The 13,357-nt window shown below is 40.7% G+C and overlaps 1 protein-coding gene across 1 annotated transcript; it reads left to right on the top strand.

Annotated features, from left to right (window-relative positions):
* Nucleotides 1-425: 425 nt before the first annotated feature.
* IDUA (alpha-L-iduronidase) lies at nucleotides 426-11,050 on the top strand. The gene is made up of 11 exons (XM_054397610.1): nucleotides 426-533; nucleotides 1,220-1,315; nucleotides 1,888-2,090; nucleotides 2,512-2,691; nucleotides 4,720-4,936; nucleotides 5,542-5,757; nucleotides 6,337-6,458; nucleotides 7,724-7,849; nucleotides 8,469-8,545; nucleotides 9,301-9,401; nucleotides 10,956-11,050. Exons 1-11 carry the CDS (start codon nucleotides 437-439, stop codon nucleotides 11,048-11,050), a joined length of 1,530 nt encoding a protein of 509 aa, XP_054253585.1. The 5' UTR covers nucleotides 426-436.
* The last annotated feature ends 2,307 nt before the right edge of the window (nucleotides 11,051-13,357 follow it).

Below are 13,357 nucleotides of genomic sequence, written 5' to 3'. Positions count from 1 at the left end.
TAAATGTTTTTACGTGCTTTCAACCACCGTTTGAGATGTATGAATCAGGAGATCTGATCTCTTGAAGAGGAAAAAGCTTTGTACCCATTAACATGCACCTAAAAGGACCAGAGAAGTAGATTCTCAATTCAATTCCCTTGAATTTCTGCAAACATCCTCTGTTTAAAGTTCCCTCTGAGCCTTGAGTTTATGATAGTAATTATTGATGGTTATAGTCATTGATAAATAACAAACACAAGCAACCTGAACTCTGAAGTATTCCTGTTGGGGACATGTAGAAACAGGAAAGAAAGACAATTTAATGATGCTTCTTTGTTAACAAGTTAATTTCAGATAATGCAATAACCCATTCATTAATCAAAAGGAGACAGCACACACATATACACACTAAAAAAGACCGCCAATCTTCTGTGTCTTTTTTTTAGGATTTGAGTTGATGGGAAATCCATCAGGATATTTTTTAGATTTTGAGGATAAAGAACAGGTAGTAAAGTGGAGAAACTTCATTACCATTCTGGCCAGCAGATACATAGGTAAGTTAAAAAAAAAAAAAAAAGATAAAAAGTTAAAAAGCCCTGTTACTTATTCTATTGTAGTCCTTTCTAACTACCTCAAAAACTTCTGTACATTGTGATCAATTTTAAGACCCTGGATTTCATCAAAGAATGGGAAAAAAAGTTGTGCCAGAACAGAAAGTGGGGTAGTAGCCCCTTTTTGTTTCTGATCCATGACCATCTTCATGAATGAGTATTAGTGTTCTGGGTAGCACATTTGTCTGCCTCTGAGGAGTGACTTTTAACTTCTTTATGTGGCTGTGGTTGTAAACCACCAGCCTGCACTAGGACGTGATAAACCTTAATCCTTCCCACATGCCAGCTTCAAATATCTCTAATGAAACAGAAGCCTCAACATGAATTAAGCCTAGGTGAATGTCCTAACTGCAAGGCTGTAATTCACATCCCCTCCCTCTTTGATGTAATTCGTATCATCTCTTGTCTTTGTCAAATATTGCTGCATTTCGTCCAAAATACGAGATCATGTTAGAGCTACCAAAATCACATTTTTCTCATTATTAAAAATAGACAATATTTATGCTGTGTTGTAGTGTATTTGTACTCAGGGTGCAACTAGGTACAGCCATAGGATTGTCCCGATCAGTGACTAATTGATAGGATTATCTGAATATACAGCTAACTGATAAATGAGGTGTCTCCTACAGATAGATATGGATTGGAGCATGTTGCTAAATGGAATTTTGAAACATGGAATGAACCAGACCACCATGACTTTGACAATGTGTCTATGACTGTGAAAGGTAAGTGTGTTTTGGAGCATTTACTAGTGTAGTAAAGTAAGACAAGTGCTTGGGGTGTATGGAGATAATATGGCAATGGAGAAAGGAGAGATGCTGGCAAAGAAGTAATTAGATAGAAGCAGTAAGGAATGTGAAAAGTATACCTGGCCCTTTTTGCTAAGGTGATGTTAGTGACTACACTTTATTCCCTGCTTGGCCATTGCTGCAGATACAGGAATAGGAGACAGGGGAAAACAGACAAGAGTTACACTAAGAGATGCAGTTCACTATCTGGATATAAAGTAAGGCTACTGGAAGTAAGGCAATGAGAGGTGAAGTAAAAGGAAAACTCCTCATTGACAGATGCATGCTTTGGGACCCTGTCCTCATAAGACTTGTGGAAGAAAATTGTGAATAATACAGCAAAGGTTTTGATGCTTTCTTGTGCTGTCACTACATAGGAAGGAATAATCCCAGTTTGTGAAGTTCTGCCAGTAAATGTAATAAAAATGTTACAACATCTGTAATTTTAGATCATGTTTCTATTCTGAGTTAATCATCTTTGTTGATATATGCATCTGCTTGGACTTCAGGGTTTCTCAACTATTATGATGCTTGCGCAGAAGGATTAAGAGCAGCCAGTCCTCTACTAAAATTTGGAGGGCCTGGGGATTCCTTCCACCCATTACCAAAGTCACCCATATGCTGGAGTCTTCTGTGTCATTGCTACAATGGAACCAATTTCTTCACAGGGGAGACTGGTGTAAGGCTGGACTACATCTCTCTCCATAAGAAGGTCAGTCCAGGACTTCAGTTTAAGGCTATTTTTTTAGTCAGTTCAATGCAACTTGCATTTTATTCTGCTTTATGAAGTTGATTTCTAGATTAGTGTCCAGCCATTAGCAGGTGGCATAGCTGCTGCTTCAAATAAAACTTTAAAGATGTTCACAGTTACAAGACTTCAAGTTGAAGCAAATTTGCCTTTGCCTAATTCCTAGGAGGAAGCAACTCTTTTACCTCTTTTCCATTTTATATTCTAGGAGGAGGTCATGCAAACAGCACATGCTGTAATACATTATATAAAACACTGATACTGTCTGTCCCACAGTTCCTCAGGGACTTCAGGGACCCATTTCAGAATCTCGTTTTGTCTGTATGTTCTGCTCGTGTGTTAACTACTATTTGCTCCATTAAACAGATATGAAATATTGTTGCAGGGAGGTGGGAGTTCTCTCTACATCTTGCAACAAGAAGTCGAAGTGGTTGAACAAATTCAGAAGCTGTTTCCAAATTTTGCCTCTGTAGCTGTATACAATGATGAAGCAGATCCAATGGTTGGATGGTCCCTTCCACAGCTGTGGCGAGCTGATGTGACCTATGCCGCTATGGTTGTAAAGGTAACTCAGTTCATTAACAGTTTTATCACAGCAGGGTCTCCTGGTGGGTTAATGCAGTTGCAAAAGTAGAATTAGTCAATCCAGCCCCATTATCTCATGTATGTCTAAGTAGTCACCAGACATCTCCCTTTGGATTATGGGGGCTTCATTCTGTTCCCTATCCCTGTCTTCCAGCTCAGGGAGCTAAGTATCCAACAAACAATTGGTCTCACTGTTAAAGACTGAAGCAAAGAAGGTATTGAGAACCTCAACCTTTTCCTCATTCTTGAACACTCTGTTCCCCACTGTATCCAGCAATGGACAGAGATTCTCTTTAGTCCTCCATTTGTTGCTAATACATTTGCAGAAGGATTTCCTGTTCTTCTTAACAGCTGAAGCCAAATTAATTTTCATTTGGGCTTCAGCCCTTCTGATTTTCTCCCTGCATAGTCACATGACAACCTTGCACAGCTCCTGAGTGGCCTAGCTCTTCTTCCAGTGACCACAAACTCTCCTGTTCTCCCTAAGCAGCAGCAAAATCTCTCTATTCACGCAGGCTGGCCTTCTTCTCTGATGACTTGTGTTTTGGCACATGGGAATGGCCTATTCCTGTGCCTTTAAGAGTTCCCTGTTGAACAGTGTCCAGCCTCCTGGACTCCTGGCCCTTCTGGACTGCCTCGCAAGGGACTCTGTCCACCAGCCTCTGAAACAGACCAAAATCTGCCCACTGGGAGTCCTAGGTGCCAGTTTTGCTGACTCCCCTCTTTACTTCACCAACAACAGACTGCTGCTCCCAAGACAGCCCCAGTCACTACATCACCCACAAGTCCTTGTCTATGCACGAACAGCAGGTCCAACAAGGTGCCTTCCCTAGTTGCCTCTGCAAGCAGCTGTATCAGGAAGTTTTCCTCCACACACTCCAGGAAGCTCTGTGACTGCTCCCTCTCTGATGTGTCCTGTTTACAAAAGACATCAGGGAAGTTGAAGTCCCCACAAGAAGAAGGGCCAGCAATCATGAGACTACTGCCAGATGGCTAAAGCATATTTTATTTGTCTCTTCATGCTGGTTGGCTGGTCTATAACAGACTGCCACCAGGATATCTGCCTTCTTGGCCTTCCCCATGACTCTTATCCATAAACACTCGACTCTACTGTCACCGTCATTAAACTCAAGACAATCAAAATACTCCCTCACATACAGGGCCATGCCATCACCTCTTCTTCCTTGCCTATTCCTTAAGAAGGGTTTGCAGCCACTGGTTGTGGCACTCTAGCTGTGTCAGACATCCCACCACATTTCTGTGGTGGCCACTAGATCATAATTTTCCTTACAGACAACGGCTTCCACCACCTCTTGTTTGTTTCCCACAATGTGTGCATTAGTGTAGATGCACTTCATTGCCCTAAAGGTCTTGCCATGTTTTTGTAATGAGAAGTCCAGGTTCCTGCCTGTCTGTTCTCAGGGCCTCCTCTGTCAGCCTTCTGTTTGATTCTCTTCTTAGGTACAATCTGTTGTATAGAGAGCTTGGGGGAGCTAACATTTTGCAGGAAAGCAGTACAGCAACCAGTGAAATACTGAGGGAACTAATTCCTTGTTAGCACCAAGTGTGTAAAATGACTGATTGAGGAGCAGCATTAAGGACCAGCGCCCAAAGTCTGCAGTACTGAGAACCACTTTGTTTTAATTCTGATGGTAAATCCAGATTCCTGGTGTAACTTTCAAAACAGAGGAATATGATTTGTCATGCAGTAGCCATGGAAATGCATGAATAATTTTTTTCAGAGTACTAGTAATAGTTATTTCAGAGACTTTTAGTGGGCAAAACCATGTGGAAATTTTCTAGTGGTCAGTGTATCACATAAGGAATATTTTCTCCAAGAGTTATCAGGAAGATAACTCTTCAAAAGTTCTTCAAACTATTTTTTTTTCTTAATGGCAGAGTGGTATCCCTTTTCAATATGCTGTAAAGATCTAAACAATGATACAGACACTGTGTGTTTGTTGGATTTTCTCCAGGGTGAAGTTCTATCTCCTCTGTGACTTTGCAGGTAATTGCACAGCATCAAAACCTGCTGATTTCCAAAGCCAACAACACCATCAACTACACACTGCTGAGTAATGACAATGCCTTCTTGAGCTATTACCCTCATTACTTCACGCAGCGGACTCTGACAGCTCGTTTTCAGATGAACAATACAAGGCCACCTCATGTCCAGATGGTGCGGAAACCAGTGCTGACTGTCATGGGGTTGCTGGCACTGCTAGGTATAGTAATCATTGGTGAAAGAGCACATCAATAACCTCTTCTGCTTAGAAGCTTCCTGCCTGATAGAGATTGTTGCAGCCATCTCACTACTGATAAAAGGATTTCTCCTACTCTCTGATTGCTGGTTATATTAAGAAAATGAAACTTCATTGCCTCTGAGAAATTAATAGCTCAGGATGTTCTTGACAGTCTTTTAACCATTTGATTTAGTTTAATGCTTTATTATATCTTTTGTATGCCAACCACTCTTTTTTTTTTGTTGACTGGTACTTTGCTCTTGAGCCATTGTATCAGGCTTCAAATATCTTTAAGAAATCTCCACAGTTGAAAGGCCCGTGCAGCATGCTGAAGTAAGATACTAATTCACTGTTACATGCTTAGATGTCACTGGCTGAACTGCTAAGCATAAGAACTGCTTTAGTATGTGCATGCTCTGTGTAAATGTGCATCTGCTGTTGTAAATGAGGTCAGGCTGAGTGCTACACCTGGCAAAATAAGAATATAGCTCAACCTGTAGGTCCCCAAATTTTGATCCTTCTTGTATCGGAAGCTGATAAAAGACTGACTGACAGTGATGCTTACAGAGTTGTCACATTTTTTTCAGGGGAAAAGCAGATTTTTGCAGAAGTGAACAGCAGTGAAGGTGAAAGCACTCAAAACAGCACAATTGGTGTTCTGGCATCTGTGCACACCCCAGATGAGATGCAGCCCTCAGACAGTTGGCAAGCTACCCTACTGATGTATTCAAGTGATGATAACAGGACTTCATCCAATATCAGCATTGTCACAGTGAATGCCACCCACTTCCCCAAACTCAGAGGTAAACAAACATCATGCAGGCACCTCACATAATGAATCTTTAGGACAGAATATATGCTGAAACACTTCTGCTGATTTATCTTTTGTTGCAAGAATGAGTTTCATTTACAAACTTTCTTGCTCATCTTTTGGGCACTTCCAGATTTTCTAAGATATGGTGGTGCTCTTCTGGGAAAGATTCCTTCCTAAAATGCCTGCAGTTTGACCTTGGCTTTAATGGCAGCTGCAAGTGCTACCTTTCTGTAAAACTATTAATCTTTTTGTCTTTGGCTGGATATTGCCAGGCAACAATTCCCTTACTAGGATGACTCCAAGACAGCTAACATGACCACCTGATTACACACTTGATGGCTGTTGTCCAACAAATGTGTGTAGCGTCTGGGCAAAAGTGAGAGGGTTTCAGTTCTGGTTACAGAAGTAATAGTTTGAAATGTGAACTCATGAGTTTCCAGTGGAAGCCAGGCATCCAAGTACTGAAAAGGCTTTTGGGAAGGTAGACTTAAACACCCTCTGCTAAATTTATTGTTGTTAATATTTAAATCCAAGTAGAGTTTACTTTCTTCCATTTCTGTTCCTAAAGAGATGGTGTATGTCACATATTACCTGGATAACAACCAAACCAATCCCTACCTGAAGTGGAGAAAGATAGGAAGCCCTGACTTTCCTTCCCCAGAACAGTTCCAGCAAATAAGGGATGCTGAGGTATGACCATGTGTTTGTTTGAGGTGTTCTTTGGGTACAGTGTTTGTGAATTGGTTAAATACAGCTCAAGAGACAAGGAATTGGCTCAGGTAGTCAAAATGTCCTTAACCCACAGTCATGCATAACTTGTATACATACGAAAATGCACCTGCAGTCACACAGAGAAATGTAGCTGCTACACAACAGGTAGTTTTGCATTTACAAGAGACTAGGTGTAGATTACCAGCTTCTTTGCTACTGGCCTACCCTCAACTAATGAGACAGAGTCGCTCCAGAACAAGTTCCAAATTGTATCTGAAACTCCAGTGAGCTTTGAGACCTTTTCTGTTTTGTCACACCAATGAAGTCCCATGATTCTGTATGTATTACAGAATGGCCAAATTGCTGCACTAGAGAATTGAAATTAACCTCTTGCAATAACAGAAAACAACTCCCTGAGGTGCAATATACTCAGTGAGAGTTCAGAAGATACTTGTCATCTCTTGAGTGCTCATAGGAAGACCTGCAGTTTCACTTATTTTGAATGCACAAAGGGGACTGAGGAGTAAGTCCTCTCTGAGGACTCCTTCCTACTGAGGAAAGCCATGCCCAGATTACTCAGTGTTATGTGAGAATATGCCAACCACCTGTCAGTTTAGCTTCCTCTCCTGTAGTTTCCATACACATTCAGACTCACAGGTTAAAATAAAGGAGGACATTTTTATCTCCCTCAGGGCCCATAGACAAGGCCTTCTGACTTTATCATAGTACTATGTTTTCTCTTCCCAGTCACTTGCTAAGTCCTGTGGGATACTATAGGAGCCATCAGATCTTGCTTCAACAGGCAGCAACAAGGTGTTAGATACTCTTGGCCATCTCACAAAACTTCATCCTCAGAGACCAACTGAGTGGCCATTGTAGTTAGCAATAGCTATTGTGGCACACTGAGAAGCCATAGCTAAGAAAGAGTGGTGTGGTTTTTATAAGGACCTCAAACCTGAAAGGTATCCATGGGAGGTGACTGACAGATTGTGGCTAAAGGGCATTTGTCATCAACCTGCATTGTGAGACAGACAAACTCTCTGTTTCCTGAAGAGATGGAAAACAGTTGAGATAGAAAAGTCTCCCATCTTGAAGAACTTTGATGACTGTAAGCCACTTATCAGCACCAACTCTATTGGAAATGTATAGTCCCAAAGTAAATACACAATCACTTTGCACTGATGTGACAGCCTGGAAATGAAGAAATGAAAGGTTATTCTCAACACTTCTCTTTGGTTTCATAGGACCCAATCACAACAGGGCCATTCCCATTTCCTGAGGGTGGTATCCTGACACTGAAGCAAGACTTTCCCATTCCTTCAGTCTTTCTTATCCACATCTGTGCAAGACCAAGATCTGTTCCTGATCAAGTATGTGTTGTATTCTGCTGTATTCTATTAAGACTGTAAGAACCATTTTCCAGTCTGGATGAAGTATCTAGCCATGACCAAATTACAAGCTACTTCCTACTTTAAGTCTTATTAAGACCTGGACTAGCATTCTGGCCTTATTTTTTGTGAAGTAAGACTTAGTAAATGAACAGTTCTTCTTTCCTTTCATGAGAAGACTCTCCAAGGCATAACTCATGATAGAGTATATCCTTGGTGGGAAAATAATAATGCAGTACTGGAAAATGCAGTGTCTTCTTTAAAATCACATCATGAGCTATCAGGGATGATACCATCTCTTCAGTTTGTAATTGATAGCTAAATTTAAAATAGAATCATGACTATCATAGAATAGACATTTATATCTTCTCACTCTGTAACACCCACGTTCATAATAGTGCCCAGAGCTCTGATGGTCCTCTGCAAGGCTGACAGGTTAGAGACGTAGACTACAAATCCATAGAGCCAGGAATTTTATTTTGATCCTGGTCTCAATGGAAAGAATCAAATCAAATAGTTAGTAAGAAAATATGAGCACAGGAATCTGACATGGCTGTTTGGTTTGTGTAGTTTTCTTACATGGCCATATATTTTTGGACAGGTGACTGGTGTTCGTTTGATGTCTCTCACAAAGGGGCAGGTCATTGTGTTGTGGGATGATAGCACTGTAAATACAAAGTAAGTAGCTTTTAAAATGAGATGAATATAACTGAGTTACCAGCATATTACTCCTGAAGTTGCCACAAGTCCTACGAGGTGAAACGAGTTCACAAATTAATTAATGACTTCTTGCTCTTTGAGAGATGCTACAGTGCATTTGTATGACAAAATGAGCTGCAGTAACTCTAGAGAGCAACCTTGGCTAATATGATTTCTGAGGAAGGGAATCTACCTGTTTCTCACCAGCATTCAATGGCATTTTTTAGGGACTTACCTTCATTATAGAAGACAGGAAAATTCTTGATAAAAGTTACATTAATAGAAGGTGCCTGGGTGGGATCCTGTACACCCCTGTAGGGGATGTGAGCTGGAAAAGAATGCTTCCAGTTCCTTGCTCATACAAGCTGTACAAGACTGGAAATAGTCTGTAGGTAACTCTCAGAGGCAATCCACTTTACATGCAGACTCTCTCAGGAAGCACTGATGTAGCTCCTTTTTAAGATAGTCTCCCTAGACTTTTCAGCTGTGATAAAGCTGTTTTTTGAGTAAAGGGCACTGCTTGTGATACAGCAACTTAGTCTTTGTGTTCTTCACTGGACTCCTGGGGCTGTTGTTCTTGACAATTCATGCCATCCCACATTTGGTAGGAATGAATCAATGGAATGTTTCCTATTTTTTTGTCTTTTTTTTGTTGAAATGGCCCTGAGATTAGAATTTGATAGCTCACTACATTATTGGTTATGTTTATTGAGCCACCCAGTTTTATTTTCTAGGTGTATAAAAACATTTGAAGTGGAGTTCTCACCAGATGGAAAAACCTATCAGCGGATTAATGCTAAAAACACTGTATTCACTCTCTGGGTCTACAGTCCAGGTAAGGCAAAAATATGCATATTATTTAATCTGTTAAGTGAACAGTGCCACTCACGAGCTCATGAAACATCATTTAGTAGCAATGGCTGAAGCCACATAGCTTGCTAGTGACATACACGGCGTATGAATGTATCCCTGTGTATAGGACCACATTCTCAGTGCAAGTTCTTGTTCTCAAGGACAAGCACCAATTGGCAAATAATCACAAGGACATTATCAGTAATAATGCCCTGAGTGAATTCCTTGTCACAGAAACCAACGTCACCCAGCTGAAAGCCTGGCAAGTTTCCTGAGAGGCAGAGTTTAAATGTTTCACTTTACAGGGCATCTAAACTTCATCTTTGTCAACAGGCAAAGCTTCTCCTAGAGCCTGTGGTCAGTTCTCCACAAGTAGGGCACAGATGTAATAGAAACATACCAAGATGAAAAACACTGACAGAAGCTAGTAATGTTTTCTTTGAGATTTATTGTTGTTTTTCATTTTGGTCTGGATTTTTTTAACGAAATGTGGTCTAATCCCCATTGTGACTGCAGCAAGTATTACCAATATGCACTGATTGGACCTGTATGAGACACAGACAGATGTTGCCTCAAAGTGGTAGCAATGAAGAGCAACTCAGAAAGGTTTTTGCCAGAAACACAAAATTGTCTTGACAGGAGAAAGACTTAGAATCAAGAGTGGTGCGTAATAAAGTTCAGACCTTTATTATATATAAAGGCTCCACAGGCATGCAAAAATTTTACATTATGGCTAAGGCAAATCTCTGAAATTAGGTTTCATTATCATCTAGTGCTGCATGTCTGAGGAACCTACCAGATTTAATTGCTTGTTTCAAAGACAAAAAAAGATGATAGCTTGAAAAAAATCTCACATTTGAGTGGCCTGTATTGCTAAGTATTTCCTTCTCACTTATTATTTCTAGCATTCTTTTTCTTTTAGGAAAAAAATACTAAAGCACACATAAGAATCAAGTAAATAGATGAGAAGAAACCCAAACATTTATATTGCTTGTGAGGTTAAAGACTCTGCTCATGAAATCTGTGTTCTTTGAACTAGATCAAGGGTGAAAACCAGCAAAGCCACAGAACAACTTACATACCTTTGAAGCAAGTGATGCTGCTTCCTGAGTGGGTTGATAGAGATTTTCAGTCAGTCTGCATACTTCTTGTTCTGTGTCTTTGTTGATCCTGTACCCACATGATCTGTTTCAAAGGAACAGGCAGAAAAGCAAGTAAGAAAAAATGAAATTACTAGTTGTGGGTTGCAGAAGATGTCATAGACTTCTTCCAAAGAGTCTGTTGTACTTGAAAATCTTAATGAGGAGAGAGGATATCATTGGTGCAATAAAGAACCAGTACTTCACCATGAGGAATTATTAGTAATTTTTAGTTTGACAGGCAGAGACACACTTCCATAAGATGCAGAACTGATTTCACCACTTCCCCAGCCCATTCCACAAACCTACATTTATAGGATTAGTGCTTGCTCCCCACTCCCCAAAAACCACAGGTGTCTGTCTTTCACAGTGACCATTTCTAACCTTTTCATTTGCAGGAAGCTCAGTCTCCGGCTTTTACAAAGTACGTGCCATTGACTACTGGGGGAAGGCAGGACTGTCTTCTCCTCCTGTGGAGTATGTTGAAAAGTAACTCTGAAGAGTGGTGCCTGGCTTGGTGACTTGAGTGGTGTATGGTCCCTGCAAATAGGAAGACCCCAGAAAAGTAAACTCCTCCCAAGCTGAGGTGGGAGTATCAAAAGGACCTGATAAAGCAAGTTAGGAATGCAAATGGAAAGAAACTGCTCCTATTAACTCTTTAGAGCTCAAAAAGACAGCATTATCAGCCACCCCTGACAACCAAACTAGTACAATTTCAAGAGGGTGGTGTAAGACTGGGATTCAGGTTGGTAGCTAGGAAGTATGTGAATAAATATTTATTATTCCATATTTTACACTGAGCTAATGGCCAGGACAACCAAGATTTATAGAGGTCACAAAACGCAGCAGGAACTGGACCATGGTTTCAGTGTATGAGTGAGGGTGGCAGCAAAGGCACAAGGAGGACCTGAGAATGAACTTGCTATGGTTTGCTGGAAAAGAACAACAGCAGCCAGATGCATCCAGAGAATGAAGTGAAGGATCCTTGCTTCCCTGCTGGTTAGTCACACATGGTGTAGTGGGTTATTTCAGAGCACTTGCCATGTTTTCAGATATATAAATCTCTTCACCCTGTCAGAGAGGGATTTGCACCTTGCTTTTTCTGCATTCATGGCTGTTATTTGTATGCCAAAGCACAGGCAGGAGTGTAGCAGCTCACTCTCAAAGCGGAGGAAGGCACCAGGAAGCTCTAGCTTCCAGACTTCTCTGCCTTTTCTGAGTTTGCCCAAGTCACTTGTTTGCACTGTGGCTGTCAGCCCCTCCTTGTGGTGGAGGCTCTGACCCTGAAAGCCCCTCTTTCTCCCTGTCACTGTCACCTGCCTTGGCCTTCTACATCCCTTAGAGGTAACAACTTCTCCCAGCATGCTACCCCTCACACTGCAAGTGACCTGAGACTTAGCTTTAGGTGGCCAGGAGAAGGTTTGAAGTAGCTAGAGCCCTCTGTGTTTTCATATTACAGGAGAGCACACTCAAGAATGTCAACCAGTTGTGAAATTAGCAAAGAATACTTTGGGGGTCTGTAGAGATGCTAAGTATCCCTACAAGGGTGTGATAGCCCCAGATTACCTTTGACTGTCCTTGCAGCTGCCAAACACTTTATGTAACAGCAAAGTTCCATTAAACTGTAGAGGTGTTTGTTCACTGTCTCCTTTTCACAACTGGCACAGTTTGAACTGTGCCTTTGAATTGCTTATAGAAGGAAGGACTGCCAGTGAAAACAGCTGGAGTGTTTTCCATATGAGAAGCAACTCTGTCATACAAACACATCCCCTACTGCTCTCTTTGCTGACATCAGCCACATCACCAACATAACAACAAAGGCTGCATATTTGATGAAACATTTAGATCTCAGGAAAAAAAAATGTAAAACAAAAAAAAATAGAAAATCCAGAAGTTTCCACAGTGAAAGAGAGCTGAGCTACCTCAAATGGCCTCACTTGTGCAGCACAGGAGAAAGAAACATGTATGTTGGTGAGTATGAGATGAGGCCTTTTTTCTCCTTCTGCTCTGGTTAGTTTTTTGGGTGCTTATGCTGAAAGCCTTCAAAAACTCATTTTGTTGCAGAATTCAGATGAAGTATTTCTTGCTTCACTGAAGTTTGAATAAGGAGCACTTCTTTTAATCTGCCCATTTGTTGTCCCTATAAGCTTGTGCAGAGCGGAAAAGGGCTGTTTAAGCCTATTTAATTTATAACTTTTTATCAGTTTCAAAACATTATTGAGAAGTTCTACTTGGATGGAGATAGTAAAAATACATTTCAAGGTTGTTAGAAGTACTCCTCAGTGAAGAATCAGCATATGCAGTTAAATGAAATCTAGCAGTTAAGACATACTGTTTTGCCAGTATGAAGTGGAGCCACATAAGAAACCACTTTCAGAAATAGTGAAGTACACATCCTTGAGAGATTTCAGTGCATCCAAATCAGGGGAATATACAGGAGCTTGAGAGGACAGCCTACCCTGTCAGGATGTCCTGTTTGAGTTGCCTTCTGCTTTAAAATCTTTGCATACTGGCAATAACAATATAGAAGTCTTTAGCAAACCAAGGACTATGTACTAGTTACAGGTGTTTGAAAAAAAAATTAAACATATCTGTCATGAAGAGCATTGATTTTGCCATGCAAAAGATGTAGTAGAAAATGTGTGCAAATCATGAAAAACAGAAAATCAGAAATCATTACCCTGCTGTATTTAGCAGACAAACTTACATTATGCCTTAAAGAAGGGCAATCAGTAATGGCATGTATGAGGCAAATGATACAGAGCTGATAAGTCCTGATGGAATGTTCAGCTTTTTCAAG

The sequence above is a fragment of the Indicator indicator genome, chromosome Z (assembly GCF_027791375.1).
Source record: "Indicator indicator isolate 239-I01 chromosome Z, UM_Iind_1.1, whole genome shotgun sequence".
Lineage (NCBI taxonomy): Eukaryota > Metazoa > Chordata > Aves > Piciformes > Indicatoridae > Indicator > Indicator indicator.
Note: the sequence above shows the minus strand (reverse complement) of the source record. Positions and strands in the feature narration are given on the sequence as shown.